The sequence below is a fragment of the Sus scrofa genome, chromosome 5, assembly GCF_054392235.1.
Source record: "Sus scrofa isolate SSC_HxYL_T2T_F1_AM1 chromosome 5, Sscrofa_HxYL_maternal_Yorkshire_Landrace_v2.0, whole genome shotgun sequence".
Classification (NCBI taxonomy): Eukaryota; Metazoa; Chordata; class Mammalia; order Artiodactyla; family Suidae; genus Sus; species Sus scrofa.
In genome coordinates this window covers 75,263,259-75,290,646 of record NC_139387.1, presented here as the reverse complement: position 1 = coordinate 75,290,646, position 27,388 = coordinate 75,263,259, and the positions used below count along the sequence as shown (strand labels likewise).

At 37.7% G+C, this 27,388-nt stretch overlaps 1 protein-coding gene across 30 annotated transcripts in view; it reads right to left on the bottom strand.

Annotated features, from left to right (window-relative positions):
• ERC1 (ELKS/RAB6-interacting/CAST family member 1) overlaps positions 1 to 27,388 on the bottom strand; it is a 359,940-nt gene that overhangs the window by 307,598 nt on the left and 24,954 nt on the right. For all 30 annotated transcript variants that reach the window (XR_014804001.1, XR_014804004.1, XR_002344313.2 and 27 more), the window contains exon 2: positions 2,475 to 2,891. Coding sequence is in view for 16 of the 30 variants with exons in the window: in XM_084957042.1 (XP_084813168.1) it covers positions 2,475 to 2,891 (417 nt within the window). In the remaining 14 variants the exon portion in view is untranslated. The remainder of the gene's footprint in view (positions 1 to 2,474; positions 2,892 to 27,388) is intronic.

The following is a 27,388-nucleotide window of genomic DNA, read 5'->3' as shown; positions in this document are numbered from 1 at the left end:
CATGACTGTGTTTTCTGTAAGAGGATGCCACACTACGAGCGGCAACTGGAATTGGGCACTGGTACAACTAACAAGGCCTATATTTCTTTCCACATTATGTTCAGAAGTGCGACTTGATATTTCGTAGAGCTTGTTATTTCAAAATGTGTCATAAACTCATGTTCCTTCCTACTGCTTGTTCAAATTCACCATATTTCTGATTGTACTCTGCCAGAGTAACACTGTGGCTTTTCACAATCCTTAACTATTCACGATTTATTAACTCTAAAACTCAAAAAATATATGGGCATAGGTGGAAATATTCAGGACAGAAGCAGCAAAAATGTAACATTCAAAGTTCTCACGATGCTGGTAGGGTTTTCATGCTGCATGCTGTTTGAGATTATTACAGCTTCTCTAACCATGTTCTATGGCAGGCTCCAGGTTACCTCATTAAAATACAAACTCTTCAAAGTTAACTGCAAGAAACTTTGGATAGTGTCTACAACACTGACAGAAAATTCTCCAAAACAGTACTGTCTGGTAATCTGAAGACTGTAATGTACACAGCTGCAGATTAACCATTAAAAACACAGTATACGCTGTTAGGATAAATTGCTCCAATCACTCTGGAAGACAAGTCTGACATTCAGAATTTTGAACATGTACACACCCTGAGCAAATTCATTTCTGAGAGTTCATCCTAAAGAAAAAACTTAACGTACAGGAATATATGGCTAGGGATATTCAGTGCAGCACACTTTTATAATGATGAAAAATTAATAGTAGTCTAAATTTTCCATAGTGAAGAGATTTAAAAAAAAAAATATGATGTCACCTATACGTGGACTCTTAAAAAAGGATACAAATGAGCTTATTTGCAGAGAAGAAACAGACTCACAACTTTAAAAAACTTAAGGTTACCAAAGGCGACAGGAGGCAGATGGAAGGGATGGACTGGGGGTTTGGGATTGGCATATGCACACTGAGGTATACTGAATGACTGGTCAACGGGGACCTGCTGTATAGCAAAGAGAACTCTACCCAATATTCTGTGATCATCTATGCGGGAAAAGAACCTGAGAGAGAATGGATATGCGTATATGTATGACTGGGTCACCTTGTTGTACAGCAGAAATTATCCCAACCTTGCAAATTAACTATATTTCAATAAAACTTTAAGAAAAACAAAACAAAAACACCACCACCAACAACAACAAAAAAGAGATAATGTAATGTAAATGTAATGGAATATTATAAATTCAACTGAAATTATAAAACTCCACATGTACTGACAAAGAAAGATGCTCAAGACAAATTATTAAGAAAAGCTGGTGAGGCATTCCCTGGTAGCCTAGCAGTTAAGGATCCAGCGTTATCACTACTGTGGCTTGGGTCACTGCTGTGACAGGTTCAATCCCGAACCTGGGAACTTCCACGTGTCACAGGCGCAGCCAACAAAGACAAAGAAAAGCTGGTGACATTACGTTATGCATCACTGCACTAATACAGCAGCCACTACTTACATGAGATACTTTAATTTTACATTAGTTATATTTAAATAAAATTTAAAATTCAGTTCCTCAGCCACATTTCAATTGCTCAACAGTCACATGCAGTTGGTGGCTACCATAATATACAGGGCATATATAGATCATTTCCATCATCATAGGAAGTTGGAAGTTTTGCTGCTTTTAGCCCTCCTTCCTCACATTTCATTTTAAAAGGGATTATTCAGACTGGCACTAAAAACAATCCTGAGATTTTTTTTCCCCCTATCCTACTGTTAAAGTTATCTGAAGTCTCTGACCTTATATAGAGAATTACAGCAGTCAATTTTTTAAAATTCAATGAAAGATGAATTCTTGAAAACAAAGCATTACCTAGAAAAGTGAAAAATTATCAATAGGCACAGTGGTCAGCTAAAGTCTGAGTTTCCTCTCTGAAAAATAAGGGACAGTACGCTTCTATATCACTCTTTCTAGCTGTGCCTCCATGGCAGCAAATGATTTTTATCACGTATCTTTTATAGCAAGGCAACAGTTTCCATGGAAATAGGGCAAATATCCATTACTGCTGCCAAGGACTTTATAAGCACACTTAAACTGAGGTAACTGCTTACTTTCATTTACTAATATTTTAAAATTGAGCAACAGCTACTCTGATTCTGACTTTGTTGTGTGTGTGTGTCTATGAACAAATCAAGAGATGAGTAACAAATCAAGAAAATTCTGTCCCTCTGTAGCAATAAAATGAGTCTATAGAATCCAAGAGGGGGAAAAAAAAGATCCAGGAGATTATTAAGCCAGAATACATACCAGCTAATGTCATCCCATAGCAAATTAGAATAGAAATCAGCACAGAACCTAAGTATGAAAGAAGAAATTCCCTTCCAATAGTCTAGGAGAGCATCTAAGTTTATCTAGGCCAAAATGCTGACAAATCTAGAAAAAAAGACTGTAAGTCATAACAACTGAAAAAAAGCAGTCACTCACCTCTCTCAACAGAGCATTCTCTTTTTCCTTCTGGTCCAAAAGGCTTTCTAGGTGATGGACGTGCATCTCTGCCTCTGCCAGTCTCCTTGTTCTCTCATGGTCTTCCTCAGTAGCCTTAGCAGAAAGGCCCTTGCTCTGCAACATCTCCAGAAGCTTCTTGATGGATTCATCCCGAGCATTCAGGGTTTGCTTCTGAGTCTCAATCCGTAGTTCCATTTCCTCCAGAGTTTTTCGAAGAAGGAAGAGTTCTTTGGCCTGTCGCTCATGCTCAGCATGCAACCTCTGAAAGTTCTCCTCCGTCAGCTCTGCCACACAAGGTTCACCAGTCCTACTGCTACTATCTTGTTGAAACAGCTGGTTCAGGTCCCTCTGGATCCGCAATTCATCCTGCAGAGCCTGGATTGTCATTTGCATGTGCTAGAATCAAGACAAAAAAGAAAACCCAAATCAGCTTTCCTTCTCAAGTAGCAAAAATAAAGCAGAATAGGGCCAGTCAGAAAGTAGCCACCAGAGCGCTGAGAACCCTGCATTTAGCAAATTCAGATTCACAGTATTTTGTTTTACACTGCCTTTAAATATGATTGAGATAATCTGTAAAATGTCAGTAACTTGTCTTTATTACCAGCAGGAAACAAAGTCTAGCAGCTCTTCATTTTGCTTAAGCCATGACTAAAAGACATTGTTCAAAATTAACACAAGGTATTACACAGAACTGAAGCTGAGGAGAGGGGAAAGACACAGGAAATCTATAGCAATACAAACACATGATATAAATAACTTTATCAAAAAAACCACAAGGAATATCAAAATACAAAATGACTGTTAAGTGTTTTACAATTTGCACATTAAGTAATAAACATTTAATGAGTGCATACCAAATTGTGCCAAGCACTTTTTATGTGTTATTTCATTTACTCCTCGCTACAACACATGTACTATTATTTCAATTTTACTGATGACGACACCAGGCTTACAGAGACTTAAGGAACTTGCCCCAAGATCATCTAGTAAGTAAAAGAGCTGGCATTTGAATTAAAGCAATCCACCACCATCATCCCAATACCAAAACCAGACAAAGATACTACCAGAAAAGAAAATTAAACACCAGTATCTCTGATGAATATAGACGCAAAAATTCCCAAAAAAATTTTAGCCAACCAAATCCAACAACACATAAAAAAGATCATACACAAGGACCAAGTGGGATTCATCCCAAATTCACAAGGATGGTTCAACATATGCAAATTAAATAATGTCATACACCACATTAACAAAAGAAAACTCAAAAACCACATCATCATCTCAACAGATGCAGGAAAAGTATTTGACAAAATCCAATATCCATTGGTGATAAAAACTCTTACCAAAATGGGTACAGAGGGAATATACCTTAACATAAATAAAAGCCATTTATCACAAACCCACAGCCAAAATAATACTAAATGGAGAAAAGCTGAAAGTCTTCCCACTAAAATCTGGAACAAGACAAGGATGCCCACTCTCACCACTTTTATTCAACACTGGCCAGAGCAATCAGACAAAAGAAATAAAAGGTATCCAAACTAAAAGAGGAGAGGTAAAACTGTCACTCTCTACAGAAGACATGATACTATATATATAGAAAACCCTAAAGACTCCACACAAAAACTACTCAGACTGATCAATGAATTCAGCAAAGTGGCAGAATATAAGATAAACATTCAGAAATCAGTTGCATTTCTGTATGCTAACAACAAAATATTAGGAAACAAATGCAAAAAAATACGTATCTTTTAAAAGGACACCCCCAAAAAATTAAATATCTAAGAATAAACCTGACCAAGGAGGTGAAAAGACTTATATGCTGAGAACTAAAAAACATTAATCAAGGAATTTAAAGAGGATTCAAAGAAATGGAAAGATATTCCATGCTCCTGGAATGGAAGAATTAATAGTTACAGTGGCCATATTACCCAAAGCAATCAACAGATTTAATGTGATCCCTATCAAATTACCCATGATATTTTTCACAGAACTAGAAATAAACAGCCCAAAAATTTATACGGAACCATAAAAAACCCAGAACTGACCAAAGTGGGAATTGGGAAGGGGTAAAAAAAACCAAGCAGAAGGCATAACTCTCCCAGACTGCAGACAGTAAAACAAAGCTACAGTAATCAAGACAGTGTAGTACTGATACAAAAACAGACATACACGGGAAGAGAGTGGGATGGACTGGGAGTCTGGAGTGGAGTAGATGTAAACTTTTGCATCTGAAGTGGATAAGCAATGAGATCCTGCTGTACAGCAAAGGGAACTATATCTAGTCACTTGTGATGGAACATGAGGGAAGATAATGTGAGAAAAAGAATGTGCATATATATGTATATATATTCATGGAGATATATATATATAAAACTGGGATACTTTGCTGTACAGTAGAAATTGACAGAACACTGTAAATAAACTATAATAAAAAGAAAAAAACAGATATATGGCCCAATGAAACAGAAGAGAAAATCCAGAAATAAACCTGTGGTCAATTCATCTTTGACAAAGGAGGCAAAGAATATAAAATGGGGAAAAAACAGTCTCTTCGGCAAGTGGTGCTGGGAAAACTGGGCAGCTGCATATAAATCAATGAAACTACACACACACACTCACACCAGGCACAAAAATAAACTCAAAATGGCTTAAAGACTTACACATGAGACAAGACACCATAAAACTCCCAGAAGAGAACACAGGCAAAACATGCTCTGACATCAACCATATGAATGTTTTCTTAGGTCAGTCTCCCAAGGCAAGAAAATAAAAACAGGTCCACAAACACATGTGTATGAAAATGTTTACAACAGCTTTACCCATAAAAGCCAAAACTGGAAACAACTCCTCCAAAAGAAGAATGGATAAACCAGTTATTCGATACTGTAACCGAGCAGGGCCCTGTAGAGCTCCTGGACACAAAAGCCTTTCTCTATCCCTCATTTCTCGTTTTTGGCAAATGGGCCTCATTCAGCCTCCATAGCCTTCCCTGGGTTCCTAGGGACAGGTTCAGACAGTTGCTGATCAGGGAAGGAAGCGGTTGCAAAGACCAGGAATGAACAGTCAAGAAACAATACCACAGCTTTGGGGCAGGATCCTGGTTCCCTCTCAAGGGATACAGATAATGATGTAGGGATCTTAATACACCTAAGAGAAAAGTTGCATTCCTTATGCCCCTTTTAGAAATCAATACATTAATACTGAACAGACTGGAGTCCTCCCTTTTTTTTTTTTTTTTTTTTTTTTTTTGTCCTCTTGCTGTTTCTTGGGCCGCTCCCTCGGCATATGGAGGTTCCCAGGCTAGGGGTCAAATTGGAGCCTGTAGCCGCCGGCCGACGCCAGAGCCACAGCAACGCAGGATCTGAGCCTCGGCTGCAACCTACACCACAGCTCACGGCAACACTGGATCCTTAACCCACTGAGCAAGGCCAGGGATCGAACCCACAACCTCATGGTTCCTAGTCAGATTCGTTAGCCACTGAACCATGACGGGAACTCCTAGAGTCCTTCCTTGTCCTTCTCCCTGGCTTAACTGCATCCTAAACAGAAGCAATTACAAACGAAAGTTTAGGCACTCTCAGCACTATTGCCCGTGGGTTTAAGATTATTAGCACATGTTTTTCGGGAACTCTCCTAGTTTGTTCTAATCTCTCATCAATATGGTCCTTTCACAAGTACTGTCATTCTAGGCAACAACTCAGAAGACCACCATCATGATAATGCCGAGCTCTCCAGATGTCAGCCTTGATGACTAAGATTCCCCCAAAGAAAGAAGACTGTATGTTTGCCCCAATCCTGATTCCTATCTGAAAACCTGCTTTTCTCCTTTTTACTATAAAACTCCCCACAATTCTTCCCAATGGAGGGCCTGCTGTGGACTCCTTTGCATGGTAAAGCAATAAAAGCTATCTTTCTCCCCTTCACCCAAAACTCTGTCTCCATGTTTCTACCCAGCACCGGTGGACAGAGGCCAAGCTTCGGCAACAATGAAGACTACTAAATATTGAGGATGACTACAGACAGATACATTGCAACACTGCAAATAAACTTCAAAAACAATAGGCTGAGCAAAAGAAGCCAAGGACAAAAGAGTGCAGACTCTATGATTCCACTTACAGGAAGTTCTAGAACAGGCAAAACAAATCTAAAGTGAAAGGAATCAATAGACTATTTGTTGGCAGCGCAGGGAAAAGAGTAACTTGGGAAGAAGCTCAAAAGAAGATGATGGAACAATGGAAATGGTCTGTATCTTGATAAGACTGTGGATTACACAAGTATTGGTGGCATTTGTGAAAACTCAGGAACTATGATATGTAAGATCCAACCAAGTATCTTGCTGTATGTAAACTATACTCCAACAAAAAAGCTGAAAGAGAAAAGGGAAAAGAAAATGTTCCCTGAAAAGGGAAAAGTAAACAGTCAAGACAATTTCTTAACAAGTAGGAATGGGGAGTTCCCATCATGGCGCAGTGGTTAACGAATCCGACTAGGAACCATGAGGTTGCAGGTTCGGTCCCTGCCCTTGCTCAGTGGGTTAAGGATCCAGCATTGCCGTGAGCTGTGGTGTAGGTTGCAGACACGGCTCGGATCCCGAGTTGCTGTGGCTCTGGCGTAGGCCAGTGGCTACAGCCCTGTCCGATTCGACCCGTAGCCTGGGAACCTCCATATGCTGAGGGAGCGGCCCAAAGAAATAGCAAAAAGACAAAAAACAAACAAACAAAAAAACAAAAAACAACAACAACAAAAAAAACAAGTAGGAATGATTTCACTTAAAAGAAAGGAGGATAATTTAGTATATTTTAAGAGCATTCCAGTTCTAACATGTAGTATGCTCTATCACCTAATTCAGCTGTAACTCTGCATTCTTAAAGAGGTAAAAGAGAAGAAAGCAGAAGCTTGGGGCTATAAAGACTCATTCAAATATACAACAAAGCCAGGAAATCACTCAACAATTTGTCTTAATTGCTTCAGATCTCTCTCTCTCTGTTGCTTACTTAAAATTCACATAAATGATGTTATCTGGATGGTTCTCTTCGCAAATTGCTTTTGTTACTCAACATAATGTGTTCGAGAATGCAAACTGCTACAGCCACTATGGAAAACAATACAAAGGTTCCTCAAAAAATTAAAAATAGAATTGCCATTAGATCCAGCAATTCCACTTCTGAGTTTTTATCCAAAGAAAACAAAAATACTAACTTGAAAAGACTTATGCACCCCCTTGTTCATTATTATTCATAATACCCAAGATACAAAAACAACCTAAGTGTCCATCAATGGATGAATGGATAAAGTAAATGTGGTGTATATACAGATATATGTATAACAGGACATTAACCATAAAAAAACAATAAAATCTTAACTATCTGCAGTAGGGGGTGGAAACTCACAGGTACAAAAAAAGATTGGTGGATGCCAGAGGTGAGGGGTAGAGGGTGGATGAAATGGGTAAAGGAAGTCAAAAGGTACACACTTCCAGTTATAAAATAAATGAGTCCTGGGAATATAATGTACAACATGGTGACTATATTCAATAATATAGTACATATTTGAAAGTTTTTAAGAGAGTAGATTTTTTTTTGCTTTTTTTTTTTTTGCTTTTTAGGGCTATGCCCACAGCATATGGAAGTTCCCAGGCTAAGGGTCAAATCGTGGCTGTTGGCTTATACCACAGCCACAGCCACGCAGGATCCAAGCCCTGTCTTTGACCTACACCACAGCTCATGGCAATGCCAGATCCTTAACCCACTGAGCAAGGCCAGGGATCAAACCTGCATCTTCATGGATGCTAGTCAGATTCGTTAACCACAGAGCTGCTACGGGAACTTCCAAGAGAATAGATCTTGAAAGTTCTCTTATCACAAGAAAAAAATTTCTTTGTAACCAAGTGTGGTGACTGATGGTAATGAGACATAGTGTGTTGATTATTTTGTAATCTATCCAAATAGTGAATCATTGTGTTGCATACATGAAACTAATATAATGTTATATGTCACCTATACTTAAATTTTTAAAAAGTGTGTTTGAGATTTATCAAGATATATATATCTAGTTCATTTATTTTTATAAACTGTACAATGGAGGTTTCATAATTCCTTATCTGAATTCCAAAATCCAAAAAGCTTTCAGGACTAAATTTTTCTCCAAACTTAATGGAAAAACTTGATTCAACTGCTATGAGGCTATTTACTATCTATTTATCCAATTTAATGTGAATATCCCCAAGTTCTGCTACAGATATATTAATATGTTTGATTACTGAGTGTTGCCCAGATCCCAATAGGAGTGTTACACAATATACGATACATATATTGGAGTACCTTTAAAAATCTGAAAAAAAATCTAAACTCCAAAATACATCTGCCCTGGAGTTCCCACTGTGACACAGTGGATTAAGAATCCAACTGCAGGAGCTCCCCCTGGGGCACAATGGGATCAGTGGCATCTTGGGAGTGCTAGGTTACGGATTCAATTCCTGGTCCCGCACAGTGAATTAACGATCCAGAATTGCCACAGTGTGGCTTAGGTTGCAACTTCAGCTCAGATCTGATCCCTGGCCTGGTAGGTACCTCCATACCTCCACGGGGCAGCCAAAAATAGGAAAGAAAAAAAAAAGTCCAACTGGAGCAGCTTGGGTAGCAGCAATGGCAAGGGTTTTTGCACCAGACTGGCTCAGTGAGTTAAAGGATCAGATGTTGCTACAGCTGTGGCACAGGTTGTAGCTGTGGCTCAGATTCAGTCCCTGGCCTGGGAACTTCCATCTGCCATGGGTGTGGCCATTAAAAAAAGAAAAAATGTCTGCGCTAAGGGACTATGTACTCATATTCCACTTTATGAATAAATACCAACCTATCTACTCAACTACTGAAGAGCAGTTAGGTATTTTCCGACTTTTTCACTGTTATAATAAGCACATGTACATCCATCTGTCTCCTTATGTACATGTGTAAAAGTTTCTGTCCAGGAGACATACAGAAATGAAATCGCCAGGTAGTAGAGTCATTTTCAATGCTACTGGTCATTTAAACTTACACCTTTTTTAATTTAATATAAACAACATGCATGAAAGAGATGATAAAAGGAATCAAATATCCAGCCTGTAATTTTCATATCTACAGAACCATTTTATCATATAACACTTTCCATTAATCATAAGACATTTTCCTAGAAGGAAATTTTTGGCAGAAATGGACTGGGTTGCTACTTTTAAAAAAAGTCAAATGTCAAAGTTCAACATCCATTCATGATCAAGACCCTCGCCAAAGTGGGTATAGAGGGAACATTCCTGAATATAATCAAAGCCATTTATGATAAACCCACAGCAAATATAATCCTCAATGGGGAAAAACTGAAAGCCTTCTCACTCAAATCTGGAACAAGACAGGGATGCCCACTCTCACCACTGCTCTTCAACATCGTTTTGGAAGTCTTAGCCACAGCAATTAGACAAACAAAAGAAATCAAAGGCATCCATATAGGAAGAGAAGAGATCAAACTGTCACTGTATGCAGATGATATGATACTATACCTAGAAAACCCTAAGGACTCAACCCCAAAACTCTTTGAACTGATTAATAAATTCAGCAAAGTGGCAGGATATAAGATTAACATTCAGAAGTCAGTTGCATTTCTGTATACCAGCAATGAAACATTAGAAAAGGAATACAAAAAAATGATACCTTTTAAAATTGTACCTCACAAAATCAAATACCTCGGAATACACCTGACCAAAGAGGTAAAGGACCTATATGCCGAGAACTATAAAACTTTAATCAAAGAAATCAAAGAAGATGTAAAGAAATGGAAAGATATTCCATGTTCCTGGATTGGAAAAATCAATATTGTGAAAATGGCCATCCTACCCAAAGCAATCTACAGATTCAATGCAATCCCTATCAAATTACCCATGACATTGTTCACAGAACTAGAACAAACAATCCAAACATTTATATGGAACTACAAAAGACCCAGAATCGCCAAAGCAATCCTGAGAAACAAAAACCAAGCAGGAGGCATAACTCTCCCAGACTTCAGGAAATACTACAAAGCCACAGTCATCAAAACAGTGTGGTACTGGTATCAAAACAGACAGACAGACCAATGGAACAGAATAGAGAATCCGGAAATAAACCCTGACACCTATGGTCAATTAATCTTTGACAAGGGAGGCAGGAACATCAAATGGGAAAAGGAAAGTCTATTCAGCAAGCATTGCTGGGAAACCTGGACAGCTGCATGCAAAGCAATGAAACTAGAACACACCCTCACACCATGCACAAAAATAAACTCCAAATGGCTGAAAGACTTAAATATACGACAGGACACCATCAAACTCCTAGAAGAAAACATAGGCAAAACACTCTCTGACATCAACATCATGAATATTTTCTCAGGTCAGTCTCCCAAAGCAATAGAAATTAGAGCAAAAATAAACCCATGGGACCTCATCAAACTGAAAAGCTTTTGCACAGCAAAGGAAACCAAAAAGAAAACAAAAAGACAACTTACAGAATGGGAGAAAATAGTTTCAAATGATGCAACTGACAAGGGCTTAATCTCTAGAATATACAAGCAACTTATACAACTCAACAGCAAAAAACCCAATCAATCAATGGAAAAATGGGCAAAAGACCTGAATAGACATTTCTCCAAGGAAGATATACAGATGGCCAACAAACACATGAAAAAATGCTCAACATCGCTGATTATAAGAGAAATGCAAATCAAAACTACCATGAGATACCACCTCACACCAGTCAGAATGGCCATCATTAATAAATCCACAAATAACAAGTGCTGGAGGGGCTGTGGAGAAAAGGGAACCCTCCTGCACTGCTGGTGGGAATGTAAACTGGTACAGCCACTATGGAGAACAGTTTGGAGATACCTTAGAAATCTATACATAGAACTTCCATATGACCCTGCAATCCCACTCTTGGGCATCTATCTGGACAAAGCTCTACTTAAAAGAGACACATGCACCCGCATGTTCATTGCAGCCCTATTCACAATAGCCAGGACATAGAAACAATCCAAATGTCCATCGACAGATGATTGGATTCGGAAGGTGTGGTATATATACACAATGGAATACTACTCAGCCATAAAAAAGGATGACATAATGCCATTTGCAGCAACATGGATGGAACTAGAGAATCTCATACTGAGTGAAATGAGCCAGAAAGACAAAGACAAATACCATATGATATCACTTATAACTGGAATCTAATATCCAGCACAAATGAACATCTCCTCAGAAAAGAAAATCATGGACTTGGAGAAGAGACTTGTGGTTGCCTGATGGGAGGGGGAGGGAATGGGAGGGATCGGGAGCTTGGGCTTATCAGACACAACCTAGAATAGATTTATAAGGAGATCCTGCTGAATAGCATTGAGAACTATGTCTAGATACTCATGTCGCAACAGAAGAAAGGGTGGGGGAAAAAACTGTAACTGCAATGTATACATCTAAGGATGACCTGACCCCCTTGCTGTACAGTGGGAAAATAATAAAAAAAAAAAAAAAGTCAAATGTTTGTGCATTTAATTCCATCCATAAGGAATAAAGGCAGGGAGTTCCCATCTTGGCTGAGAGGAAACGAATCTGACTAGGATTCGTGAAGTTTCGGGTTCAATCCCTGGCCTCAATCAGTGGGCTGAGGATCTGGTGTGGCCATGAGCTGTGATATAGGCCTCAGGCGTGGCTTGGATCCCACGCTGCTGTAGCTGTGGTATAGGCCAGCAGCTACAGTTCCGATTTGACCCCTAGCCTGGGAACTTCCATATGCTGCAAGTGCAGCCCTAAATACACCAAAAAAAAAAAAAAAAAAAAGGAATAAAGGCAGAATGTTTTCAAAGAAAACTGTTAATTATGAAGTTACTTTAGCAGAGCCCTATCTAGTATCACTCTAAAGCATGAGAATTTTGTCAAAAAAGAAAAAAATTCTACCCATAGGATCTTCTCGCTCTGAAAGAAGGAATGAGAGAAGAAACAGAAAAGATTTGGGAGAAATCTAATTTCTTTTCTCTCACTCTACATCCTAAAACGGCATTGTTCCCTGAAAATCTCCACAAAATACAACTATTTTAATCTTAATACCAAAATTTTGATGTCAAAGATTTCTGTAAAATGATCTTAAGCAAAATTTGAGAGCAACAACAGTCAACAGTTTCAAGAATTTCCTTTCTGTCTCTTTCATATTTATTAAAAAGATAAATAAGCAGGCTTCTTTTTCTTATCAGGTATATGGGGGGGAGGTCATATCCCTAATTCATTACTAATGTTTAAAATAATTTTAAACTAAGTAAACTGGAATAGATGCTTACATAATTCTTTTTCCTGACAGTTATGAAGAACAAATTATTTGATCCCCATATTACAGGGAAAATTGTCTTTTAAAATAAAGCTACTTGTTTAACCCAAAGTAACTAAACAAAACCAAGAAAACAAATGAGGAGTTCCCATAGTGGCTCAGTGGAAACAAATCTGACTAGTACCCATGAGAATGCAGGTTCGATCCCTGGCCTCACTGAGTGGGTTTAGGATCCAGTGCTGCCATGAGCTGTGGTGTAGGTCACAGGCAAGGCTCGCATGTGGCGTTGCTATGGCTGTGGTGTAGGCCAGCAGCCACAGCTCTGATTTGACCCCTAACCCGTGACCCTCCATAATGCTGTGGGTGAGGCCCTAAAACACACACACACAAAAAAAAAAAAAAAGAAAGAAAAGAAAACAAATGAGGTTCATGAAGGAATATTTGATAATATTAGTGAACCTAAAATACTTCATATTTCTAACACAGACTTAAGCAAAAGAAAATTTGAATTCCGACCCATAGACAAGTGCCACAAAAACACAAAACCTAGAACCCAAGAACAGCACTTTCCCCTAGGAGGAAAAACTAACCCAGAGCCTGTTTCAATACCAGAAGAAGGACAGATTCTGGTATTGGAGTTCCCTCCATCGAGAAAACGAGCTAGTAATTAACATGAAAAAGTCCACTTCTGACAGTTCTGCCTGTAAAGGAGGCAATGCTGTTGAAATATAAACCTAACCAAACACTGAAGTAGAAAAAAAATACTCGAGTATAATCCTTCACTGATGGAAGATTTTTAGCCACTATTAAAGCAGCAGGCATTATGCTCCCTGCCAGAGACACAATGGCAGGTGGGTCTAATAAACATAGTCTGTATCCACAAAAAAAAAAGGTGGAGAGACAGATAAGAGCAGATAAGACAGTCATTAACCCCCACAACAAAAATACACACACACACACACACACACACACACACAAAATAACTGCAAACAGGAATAAAAGCTTAAATCCAAGGTAGTAAGAATAAGAGAATACATAACAAAAAGACCTGACCCACCTGGGGAGGTTCAGAAAAAGTTTACCCAAGAAAGTGATGGGGGAGCTAAATGAGATCAGGAGAATGAGTTAATTTCCATTAACTATTTAAAGACACAATGCTTACTCAGTGAAGGGAAGACCACTCAGGTGAAGACCGGAGGAAGGAGAGGGCAGAGCACATTTGAGGAATTAAGGAGAATGAGCACCCAGGAAGTGTGGCAAGAGTTTTAATGGACTTTAAGGGCAACAGAAAGCCCAGAAAATGCTCTGAGCAGAGTACACTCATCTCCACCATCATCAATATTTATCAAGTGCTGGCCATGTGCCAAGCACATACCACCTCATTTAATTCTTACAACAATCACATGAGGTAAGAATTACACAACCATTTTACAGATGAGGAAATTAAGGTTTGGAGAGACTTAGCAACCTGCCAAGGTCACATAAGTAGTGGGTGGTGGAGTGAGGACTCAAACTTTATCACGTGTGCATTTTCAAAAGCACAAATTGGCTGCACATTAGGGGAAAGAGAAAGACTGGAGAAAGTCGGGGGAATAGCAGAGTATCTCAGCCAGCAGGGACCATGACCACACTATGACAGTGGCTGTGGGGTGGGAAAATGGATGGCTTAGAAAAATACTTCAGAGAAAAGAAATCACCAGGATTTGACCAGCAGGGTGGGAAATGAGGGAGTGAGGCAATCAAGGAAGATTCTAAAGTTCCTGACTTAAACACTGTGGACATCTTGGTGGTATCATAAGCAAATATGGGGAAAAATAAGGAAGGATAGGAATTGAGGAGGGATCTCGAAGTGCTATCGAGATGCTGAGAAAAAGTTTCAAGGAAAAACTGGACATATGGGACTGGAGCTTAGAGGAATAACAACAGCTAAAGATGTAAGTGTGGAAGCTTTGATACACAGATGTTAACTGAAGCCAAAGTAGTGGATAAGCCTCCCTAAGAGAGAAAAAAAAAGAATAAGAAGAGATAATGATAGGACTGATTCAACATTAGACAGCAGATATTGGATAAGAGGATGGCAACAGATGTTGGATAAGAGGATGGCAAAGGAGACAAGAGGGGCAGAGAGGAAAGTGGTAGAAATCAAGAAAACACAGTATCACAGGAAGTGAAAGGTGATAAGGACTCTAAGTTAAGGGGAGAACACAGACCAAGAAAGATTTTGGCTTTGGGTTCAATTCCTAGTTCCATCAGGATGACCTCAGTGAAGTTACTTAAAACACTCTGAGCCTTAATGTATTCATCTATACTATGAACCTTAAGAAACTTAACCTGCAGGGTTACTATAATAATTACCAATAAGAGAGGGCACCTATCACATTGTAAATTATCAATAAACGGCAGTTACCATTGTTGCTGTTTGTAAAATCAAAAGGTTTGGTTAGTAGCCTAAGGCAGCAGGCCCCAAGAAGTCCTGGCAGTGGCTCAGGGAGTGCTGGCAGAGTGATACCAGGGCATCTGGGCTCTGTTCCTGTCTCAATCAGAACATTCCTGCCTTTTTTTGCATTTGACTTCTTAAAATAAGTTTTATTTCTATATCTGAATAATATCTGCTTGAAAAAAAGGAGTAGCTTAAACTTCTTTTGTGAAAGCATTGGCTGAATCATCTCAATAGTCCCTTCATTTTATTTGAATTATAGCTTATAACTCTTCACCAAAGTAAAATACATCAGGACAAAACAACCCATCTGATAGCATAACCCCCAACACGAGCCTTATAATTTATGAAAATTATTTAATTAGAGTAATGGCTATAAACCAATTAGCTGTTTATCTACTGAGGATTGTATGAGGGTCATTACTATTACTGCCAGTGAAGCAGTACAGCCTTATAATCAGCTATTTGCGTTGGTGTTGGTTCAAGCACATGAACAGTAAAGAAAATAATTAGGTGACATTAAAATCACAAGGGGCTTTCTCTTTCACGAAAAATAAAGTTGGTTAGTGTACTCAAATTCCTTGCTTTCTTTTTGATATGCCCTGTGTAAAGAAAAACAATAGAGCACCAAAAATCTCACCAGCCTTCTCAGTGAAATTAGTACCCCTAAAAACCTTTTCATACCCTTTTCTTATGCTATTGACTGTCTTAATCAATTTTCATGTCATCATCATATCTGGTCTCTTGTGGTAGTTATCCCACAAACTCTCCAGTCTGTTAAGCAACTGCTCTGGTGCAGCTGAAAATTCTCAGGGACACCTAGCTTGAAACTCTATGTCACAGATGTCCTAATACTTTGTCTTAAAACGGGACAAAGGTTTACAGAGGAGTTCTTGGATCTTTTGCCCCAAACACTCCCTGTCCTTTTCATCTAGTACATAACAAAAAAGGTACTGTATTTAAAAAGTGTACTATATAACATCCTTTTCTAACCACAACTTTAGAATTTATACTTTTTTTTTTTTTTTTTGGCCAAGCCCACAGCATATGGAAGTGACCAGGCCAGGGAATAAACCCATGAATGCCACAGCAATGACCCCAAGACACATCAGTGACAATGCTGGATCCTTAACCAGCTAAGCCACCAAGGAACTCCTATAATTTATCTCTTAAATAATAAGTCATTTCTCTTAAGTGACAGAATTTGCTAGTGGTAAGAATTTTCAATAGCAATCAATCAGCAAATACTAAGATAGGTTGTATTTTTTTGAAGGCTTTAACTATCTTTTTTTGTCTTAAAACCATATGCTTTTGAAATGTTCCTGGTATTCTTGGACATAATACATAAAGGAAATTTTGAGTAATGAAATAGGAGCTGATGGTAGGTCAACAGTTGTCTTCATTTTAACATCCTACCCAATAATGAGGAATATGAGAACTGAATTTGGAAGATTTGGTGTGAAAAGAAAATGACTTCTGAAAGACTGAGTTATTTGTGCTTATACTGGCATAGGTTGCCCTACTTGAGGCAGCATGGTGAGGAAAGGTCTCTTTGAAGAAGTACCATTTAAACTGATACCTCAGGAAGCCAGCATATAGGAAGAGTCTGGCAGCACAGAATAGAGTTGATAATGGCATATACATACACACACACACACATATATATATATTTGAAGGAATTTTTTTCAACACCCAATCAGCCATTAATACAAATTATAAACGTGTAATAATTAAATCAATGTAGTACTAGAAAGAAGCAACAAAGAGATCAATGGAACAGAGCTCACAATAATTAAGCACTGAAGAAAGAAAAAGGAAATGCCACAAACCGAAAGGAAAGTGATTGATCACTGATCACAGAATTTTCTTTGAAAACTTTTCAACTATTAGGAAAACGTCAAAATAAATATGTTCCTCCCACACAAAATTAAAAGTAAGTCCCAAGAAGATTAAAGAACTAAGTATAAAAAGCAAATTAATTAGAAAATAAAAAGAAGAAAATACAGACATATTCAGATAGGGAAGGGCCTTCTAAAAAAAGAAATGTATGGAATTACAAAGAAATTACAAATTAAAAATATAAGGAAAATACATTTTACTGCTTAGAAATCTAGAACTGTATACATCAAAAATCAAAAACTAAGGGAGAATTCTCTGTGGTGCAGCATGTTAAGGATCTGGCACTATCACTGAAGTAGTTTGGATTGCTGCTGCTGCATGGGTTCAATCCCTTGCCCAGGAACTTCCATATACCACTTTTGTCCCCCACCCAAAAAAAAAAAAAAAAAATTAAACTAAGTAGTAAATGACAAATACTAAAAATTATTTACATAATTGTGAAGGAACTTTATCCTCACTACTGAAAAAGCCCATGTAATTCACTGAAACACTATGACCTTTCTGTTCCGAAGAGAATAAATAGGAATACACAATTCACAGATGATGTGAATTAAACACATCATGTGTCAACACATGAAAACGTAAACAAAGAACTGTAAGTAGAAGCAAAATAATACTTTTTAACCTATAAAAGTGGTAAAAGTTTTTTTCAGACACAGGATTTTATATTATTATGAGTAGTAAGATGGCATATGCATTCTTATACACCTGCTGGTGATTGTCTAAAGTGGTCCAATCTTTCTGGAGAAATGACTTTAATTTAAAAGCACAGCCATATTATCCTTAGGCAGCAAAGGCCATCTTTTAGCAATGCTGCTATTCTCTCCAAATATAAGGTAGATAATATAGTGATTTGTATGGTCATTTTTGCAACATTTTCTCATTACAAAGTAATAAATACATATGTTAAACATTTTAAGGATATATAAATTTATATAGGAAAAACTCTCCTATAATTCCTTCAATCCTCTTTGATCAACAGATTCAACTTTATAGTAACCCACCATAGGAAAATAATCAGAAATTGAAAATGTATTAATAAAGATATCCCTAACAGTAATACATATGACAAAACATGTGAAAAGTCCTAAATATCCTACAATAGAATGGCTAAAAATATGACAATTCTATGTAGTCATTTAAAACAATGTTTCTGAAAAATATTTACTAACACAGGAGAAATGCTCACCATTAAATTTTAAAAAGTAGTAACAAAGAGTGTGTATGTGGGTGTATGCGTACATACACATGAATAGACACATTATACAATCCCAACTGCGTATGTCTCTAACGGGATTACAGGAGAGTTTTTTCCCTAGGTACACTTATGCATTCTTAAAATGTTTTTATTGTATGTATTTTTTATTTGTAATGAAAAAAATCTTCTAAGGATGACTCTACAAATCCCTCCATCATCTACCCTGTGTTTGGAGAAAGAAGTAACATTGCTAAAATTAAGTATCTGCTTCCTAAAGATACACAACTGTGCTTTATAAAATAAAAGAGACTGAATTTAAGAACACACAGAACAATATTAACAGTACTATTCTGATAATATGCCCTTCTACGTACTCCAAAATCAGTCTTTTAGGAGTAAGGTTACTCTCCAGTCAAGAAACTCTGATTACCACCACATAAACTATGGAATTCACTGACCCTTCAAATATACACTAATGAGGGACGTCTAGGGGCTATTAAGCAGTAGTTTTCCTTGAAATTTGCCCTACATGTAAAATCTGCCTGCTATGAAAATCCCTTCCCCACCAAGTGTCATCGAGGTTCTAATCAAGTCCAAATTTCACAAAAGTATAAAACTTAGGCAGCAAATAACATGAAGTCAATATATAAAAGCTTCACTAAGCAATATAAATGTAATCTGTAGACTCAAGAGAAACTCTCATTTAAGCAACAGTTTACAGATACGGACAGAACAAAGAAACTGTAAAATCATCTTATGCGTCTAACAAAAGCACTAGTAAGAGTTTATGCCTATCATTCAGAAACTCTGGAGTCACTGTTTGACATTTGGAACAAGACTATAAAAGCATCTTTGAAATCAAAATGTCAAGCTGACACAAGCAGCTATAGAAATTACTCTAAAAAGCAGTGTTAAAATGGAATACAGGGAAAGCGGCAAACTCCAAAGGACACACATACAGTCTGTTTTGCTATAAAGTGTATTTTTACATTATGAATTAGCTCATGCATAATGATGGTAAATAGAAGATATCATTATATCAAAACTCTGCCAGTTCATAAGCAATTTTTCCAAAGCAAAGGAATCACAAAGGGCAGAAGCAGAATTATCCCCATTGGCAGGAAATGAGAATGTTCTCAGCCTGGCCACTGCATAAACAGGAATCCTTCCCACTTCAAGGCAATTAAAAATGAGCACCTGCAGTCAGGGCTCCCTTCTCACAAAGCGCACCCCCAAGCACCCCCTGCTCTCGGTTCAAGGCAGGCTGCACTTGCTCTTGTGCTCAGACACCCACCTCCACTTGCAAGAAAGAATTTCTACTCAATTAATTTATGAGTTTTCAATATCCGCTGGAGCAGCCTCCAGCCACAACAACCTGCAATCCCACGGCTGTGCAAGTTTCACTTGAGGTACTATTCATTATTTCCGTTAACTGTTCTGGTTACAAAGTTGCATAGATTTTTTAGAGTTTCCCCCAAATCTTAACTACTTAACTACAGTAAAATTCCATAGTCACTGGAGACTTTTCAAGCTGACTTATTATAAAGTGAGTTGTAAAATCAATCCAGTGGTTGATAATTTACATATTTTTCAATAAAATTTTAAATAGCTAAGTATATCTCTCATAGAGCAAATGTTTTATCATGAAGCTTATGTTTTGGTTAGGTGTGTATATATATATATATATGTGTATATATATTAAATATATATATAAAACATATATTTCTATATAGACTGTGATTTTAAGAGTGCTTGGTTTATGCCAAATCGAAATATATATTGCTAAAATAAATCAAAATATTAGATGGTATTAAATAGCTTAAAAGGAAATACTGATTTTAACTACTGTTACTCAAAGTTTTCATAAAATGACTACCAGTTTTTAAACTCAAAGTAGGCAAACTTTCATTCATATAATGTTCTCAACGGACCAGTTATGCCTAAATCATCAATATTTGACAAACCCCCAAAAGAATATATTTAACCAGGATTTTAAAACTAGATACCAGGATAAAAAAGAAAGACTATCAAAACGGAAATTCCTTTCCAAGTTAAAATTAATTTACCATTTAACATAAATCACCAATTTAAACTCTTTCATAAAACATATATGTATTTTTGTTAAATTTTTAAGTTTAATTTTCAGGTTTTTTTTAAATCAAAAATATCAAACTTGTGAGTTCCCTTGTAGTGCAGTGGGTTAAGGATCTGGTGTTGTCACTGCAGCAGCTCAGGTCACCACTGTGATGTGAGTTTGATCCCTGGCCCAGGAACTTCCACATGGCACAGGCCAGCCAGAAAAAAAAAAATATATATACACACACACACACACACACATATATATATAAAACACCAAACTTAATGAGGCTGCAAATACAAACACTTTTTCCATGGGAGGAAAACATTTTTTCAACTACAATACTAAAAACTAAAAGATAAAAAAGAATTCAAAAAAGTGCAAGTTCAAAATCAGATGCTTCAAACTGGTAGTTTCCAAAATATCAAATTAATACAACAAATCTAAATTTATGACTTAAGATGCTCTAAACATAACCAGAGCACAGTAAGGAATAAGAGTGCTCTCTACAGGTCTTTGATTAGATTCAAGAGCTCACTCTTAATTTGATGATAAACTAAGTTTAAAGTAATTCAAATCAGTACCTTAAACTGTAAAGAAATTTTTAAGCCCACTAATATAGTTCTTTGTTTTTCTTGTTTCTAATACCTACCTTGCAATGCTACCATAAGGATTAGAATAAATATTTGTAAAGTCTCCAGCCTATAGTAAATACTCAACAAATGACAGTTGTTATAACCATCTTCACAATGAACATGTCTCACTAAAGGCTGTTAATAACCTTTTTAAAAAACAAATTTATTGAGATGAAATTCACATAAAATTAACCATTTTAAAATGAACAACTCAGTGGCACTTAGTACATGTGCAATGTTGTGCAACCACTACCTTCATCTAGCTCCAACATATTTCCATCACTCTGAAGTAAAACTTCTTTCTTACCCATTAAATAGTTTTTCCCCACGGCCCTGGTAACACAAACTGGTGCTCCCTCTATATTAATCTATGGTACATATTTCATATAAACAGAACCATACAATATGTGGCTTTTTCTATCTTCTTTCACTTAATGTTTTGGAGAAACACCCACATCACAGTGGATGTCAGAACTTAATTCTTTTTTATGCCTGAATAATATTCTGTTGTATGTATATAACCCATTTTATTTATCCATTCACCCACAATGAACATGTGAACTATTTCCATCTTTTGGTTATTGTGAATTATGCCGCTAAAAACACACATATACATGTACCTGTTTGAATGTCAGTTCTCAGTTCTTGTGAGTATATACTTAGAAGTGAAACTGCAAAGTCATATGGCAATTCTATATTTAGCTTTTTGAAGAAGTGCCAAACTATTTCCCACAGTGGCCTGAACCATTTTATATTCCCACCAGCAGTATATAAAAGGTTCCAATTTCTCTACATTCCCACCAATACCTGTTATTTCCTTTTTTTTTTTTTTTTCATTATTAGAGCCACCCTAGTGGGTGTGAAGTGGTACTCAGGTGGTTTTGATTTGCATTTCCCTAATGACTAGCAACGTTAAACATCTTTTCATATGCTTGTGTTCATAATCTTTTAAGCAGTTGTTCTACATGTGAAGAAATCCCCTCCTTATGAGTCCTGCTTCCCCAATGTAAGAGTGAAGACTCAAATTCCCACACTCCCTTCTAGCCAGACCCAGGCAGGTATCTAGACACTGCCAACGTTTGTATGCACTTAAGATTGATATGGAATTCAGTAACAAGTGGAAGGAGGCTCTACCTTCCATGTTTACTGGTGCAGATGGTAACAGATGAATCCAGCTCAGGGAAAATGGGTATAGCACCAGTTTCCTAGTGATTACAAGGTCAATTCTTGGCTCTTCAGTGTCATCAACCATCAACTGAAGGTTCTGATGAAGCAGCAGAAATAGTGGAAGTTTCTTCCTCAGCATGGTGTAGAACATTATAAAAAGCTAAGCCTCAAGCCTAATTCTCCAGCCTTACCGGAATTCCATGAGCTACTCGTTATCTATTTGATAAACTCCTTTTCTATTAAATCATTATTCTGGAAGAAGCATTAGATTTATTCCACCTAGCTCCAAACTGAAAACCTAAGATAAATGCTAAGTAGTTACACAGAGGCAGGTCTAGTGCTAAGAAAATTTCCTAACACATATCTATCAAAAAAAAAAAAATTTTTTTTTTGGCTCTGTCCACAGCACATGCAAGTTTTCCAGCCAGGGATCAAATCTACACCATAGCAATGACCCCAGCTGCTTGCAGTGACAACACCAGATCCTTAACCTGCTGAACCACATTACCTTAAACAACAAGACACTGCTGACTTACATCTGTCACAGACACTGAAGGAGGTGGATGGAAAGCTGAACAAACCAGCTTTTAGGATTTTTCCCTTTCTGTGTCTCTACCACGTTTCCTATGATACATTGTGAACAACTTAAGAATAAAATCACACCTCTGCAGTCCATTCAATATCCGTCAAATACTAATTTACTAGTAATTAATTCTAATTACTTTTTGTCTTACAACAACTTATATATACATTCAGACTAAATCTTATTCTTCATTATCTTTTATTATATAATAAATGCACGTCGATTTAAGAAAAAATAAGGAATTAGAGACAAACAGTAAGAAAAAATCAATAAAATTCTAAGAGAAATCACTGAAAATATTTTGGTGGGATTCCTTCAAAACATTTTTTTCTATGCTGAAATTCATCTTTAAAGGAAAAAACAATAATGTTATTATCCTACTATAAAGGCACTATGTATTTTAACTCATATAATCCTACATCTCCCCCATGATGCACTATCATTATTTTCACTTTACAAATAAGGAAACCAAGACACAAAGAAAACAGACCTTCTCTAGGTCACTTGGATCATAAGTGGCAGAAACATCCAGCAGTCTGACTCCATAGTTTTGTGCTTTTAAAACTATAATGACTCTATACTGCCTCCAAAGAAATTAACTATAGTATACCTATATACCATTTGTATTCTTTTAATATATTATGAATATCTTTCCATTTCAAAAACTTTTTTTTTTTTTTGTCTTTTTTAGGGCTGCACCCGTGGCATATGGAAGTTCCCAGGGTAGGGGTCAAATAGAAGCTGTAGCTGCCATCCTATGCCACAGCCACAGAAACAATGGATCCGAGCCACATCCACGACCCACACCAGAGCTCACAGCAATGCTAGATCCTTAACCCACTGAGTGAGGCCCAGGATCGAACCCGCATCCTCATGGATACTAGTCAGGTTCATTACCACTGAGCCATGATGGGAACTCCCCTCAAGGACTTTTTAATATCCTTGAAATTGTGGGACATACACTACATATTTTGATACACTGATTTTTAAAAAGCTATATATAGGGAGTTCCTGTCATAGCTCAGTGGTTAACGAATCCGACTAGGAACCACAAGGCTACGTGATGTAGGTCGCAGACACAGCTCGGATCCCGCGTTGCTGTAGCTCTAGCGTAGGCTGGCGACTACAGCTCTGATTCGACCGCTAGCCTGGGAGCCTCCATGTGCTGCAGGAGCGGCCCAAGAAATGGCAAAAAGACAAAAAAATAAAAATAAAAATAAAAATACATAAATAAATAAATAAAAATAAAAAGCTATATATAAAATACCAAATTTGAAGAAATCTTTAAAATCAGATAATATTCCACTCTTATGAATAATCCAATTCTTGAACCTAGTCTAGGCAAAAATACTCTAGAATTCCAACCCACCAAAAATAATTCATCTTTAGAAAACCCCAGAGCATATCTACTTCATGATAACATGCTTTTAAACTTCACAAATGCCTGTCACTGTTTGTTTCTCCTTCCTCTCCTTAAAAAAAAAAAAAAAAGAAAGAAAAAACTCCGTCAAAGCACCCAGCATACTACTGGGCATTCATCGTAGGCACTCAATAAATATTTATTGATAGACTGGCTAGACAATGCTATGTTGGACAAGAGCACATGTAGAAACAAAGGTCATCTTATGAGAGTGAATGCAGCTGGACCTCCTTTCTCTCGTCAGGAAACCACATGGATACCCACAAAGCATTCCATCCCAGATAATGCAGTGACACACCACGAGAAAAACAGCCAATACTGCCACTCACTCTGCGTACATGCTGAACTTTGACTAGACTACCTAAGTCAGTAAATACACAAACAGGCAAGGTACAAACTAAGTGAGTATTTTAACAGGGAAATGGGGTAAGGATCTTAGTAACACACAAATGATAGGCAAAAGCAAAAATCCTGGGTTAAGGACCCAGTGTTGCTGTGAGCTGTGGTTTAAGTCATTAAGGACTCGGTGTTGCCTCGATCTGTGGTGTAAGTCACAGATGCAGCTCAGATCCCAAGTGGCTGTGGCGTTGGCCAGCAGATGCAGCTCCAATTCAACCCCTAACCTGGGTACTTCCGTATAAAAAAAATCCTGAAGGGGTTGCAATACACAGTTCTAGCCAACTGCAAGTGCTCTGTGATGTGATCACACAACACACTGTGTCCAGGTCCTGGAGAATCATCTGGCTTGAGAGCAGCCTGCTGCCAAAAGAAAGGCACTTCCTGAGGAGCCTTAGATTTCAAAGTCTGGCTGATCCTCAGGAATGGAGAATTATGATAGTTCAAACTTTGAATATAGGATTTTTTATAGCATATAACATTTTAAATAATTTTCTCTTTGTGAATTTCCAGATTCTTATCCATGAATATAGTAAAGCCTCACAGAGATTTCTCATCAGACGGTTAAGTCCATACTTTCCAAAGTCACATACAAATCCTCACTTCAAAAATGGTGAGGAAAACTCACAGTCTCTAGCAAGTTCAGGGAACCTGATTATTAGCTTCAAGATGAAAAAATACACAGAGGTGATTAATAATGTCCTTCAGAAGGATATAAAACAGCATCATTTCAACCTCACAGAACTAACTTGGCTGGGAGGCCTCTACTAAAATGAGCCTTCTATTTAAAGCATGACAAAAAGCTAGGCAAGACTAATCAAAGCCACCAAAACTGTTCCAGAATCATGTTGATTTGGTGTTTTTTCTGATTATGAATTCGGTGTTTTTTCCTCTTGACTCATATTTGTACAGAACATCAGTTATATTTAGGGAAGAACAAACTGTTTTAGAAGTGAACAAATGATGCAACTATTCCCCCTTTGGAGTTTGGGTTACTACGTTTTCACAACTGTCACATTTTTTACACCCCCATACATAGTAGCTTACCCTTTTTCTTCCCAGGTTTCCAAACACACAAAGAAATTGAGCTTTTTAATTCTGTGAACTATTCAGATAAACTATTTCAAAATAAAACAGGATAAAATGACTACATCTGATGACTTCATTTTTAAGTATATAATACTTCTTAATGTTTTTTTCAGATTGAGCATATAATCAGGACTGAACCTTTTTTCAGTCCCTATTTCACTTTGTTGCCTAAAAGACTGATCAAACAAGTTAACGAATTATGGTAGTTTTCCTCAAAGAGCACTGATCTCAAGCCCAAAGAAGTTGCCATATTTCACTCACTGTAAAATTGTGAAATAAGTTGAAATTGTGAAATAAATTGAAAGAGTGTGAAATAAGATACAGCAGCCTATTAAAACCAAAAAAGGATTTTTTTTTATTTTGTCTTTTTAGGGCCACACCCTTGGCACACGGAGGTTCCCAGGCTAGGGGTCCAATCAGAGTTGTAGGAGCCGGCCTACACCAGAGTCACAGCAACACCAGATCAGAACCATGTCTCACGGCAATGCCAGATCCTTAACCCACTGAGCGAGGCCAGGGATCAAACCCGAGTCCTCATGGATGCTAGTCGGGTTTGCTAACCACTGTACCATGACAGGAACTCCAAAAAAGGAATATTAATTCATATGGACTATTTCTCCATAGACCACTAACATTTGCTAATTTTAGGAAATGGATACATGGGTTTGTATTTGTTTTATTATTTTTAAAGTTTTCTGGATATACATAGAGAAAATAAATCTTGAAGTTCCCATCATGGTGCACTGGAAACGAATCTGACTAGGAACCATGAGGTTGCAGGTTTGATCCCTGGCGTTGCTCAGTGGGTTAAGGATCTGGCGTTGCTGTGAGCTGTGATGTGGGTTGCAGACGCGGCTCGGATCTGGCGTAGCTGTGGTTGTGGCGCAGGCCGGTGACTACAGCTCCGATTGGACCCTTGGCCTGGGTACCTCCATGTGCCATGGGTGCGACGCTAAAAAGACAAAAAAAAAAATCAGCTGGGAAACTGTTAAATGTATAAATTCTTGGGCCCCACTGTAGGCCCACTCACTCAGAAATTCTGAGGGCAGGGCCCAGCAATGTGTGTTTTAACAAACCCTCCACATAATTCTGATCCACATTTAAGTGTAACGTCCATCTGACTAGTTAAAAGATCTTAACATTCACCCAGAACAGAAAACAAGACAGGCAGGCTGGGGTAGAGGAGATAATTAGGACAAATGAAGCATCTGTGTGCTTTACCAATTTACCTTCTTTTCCCTCCTTCCCACCACACCCCTAGGTGGCCACTGCCTTCCTTCAATTCCACCAGATAATTTACTAACACTCATGAATTTATGCTTCTTCGTCTATTTATATTGTACTTTTTCTTAAAAAAAAAAAAAAAAACCCTCAAATTCTCAGCACAAAATATACATTACAATTACCTGTGAGAGTGTTTTAAAAATACTGATGCCCACCCCTTCCTTGCTTGAGGACAAGCAAAGAGAAGGTGACAACCTGGGAGAGGACCAGGACCAAACCTGCCATGCAGCACCCTGCTCTCCTACCTCCAGTCTCCAGAACTGTGAGAAGTAAATGTCTGTTGTTTATTTAAAATAAACAAAAAAGCAGAGTTCCCATTGTGGTGCAGTGGTTAACGAATCCGACTAGGAACCATGAGGTTGCAGGTTCCATCCCTAGCCTTGCTCAGTGGG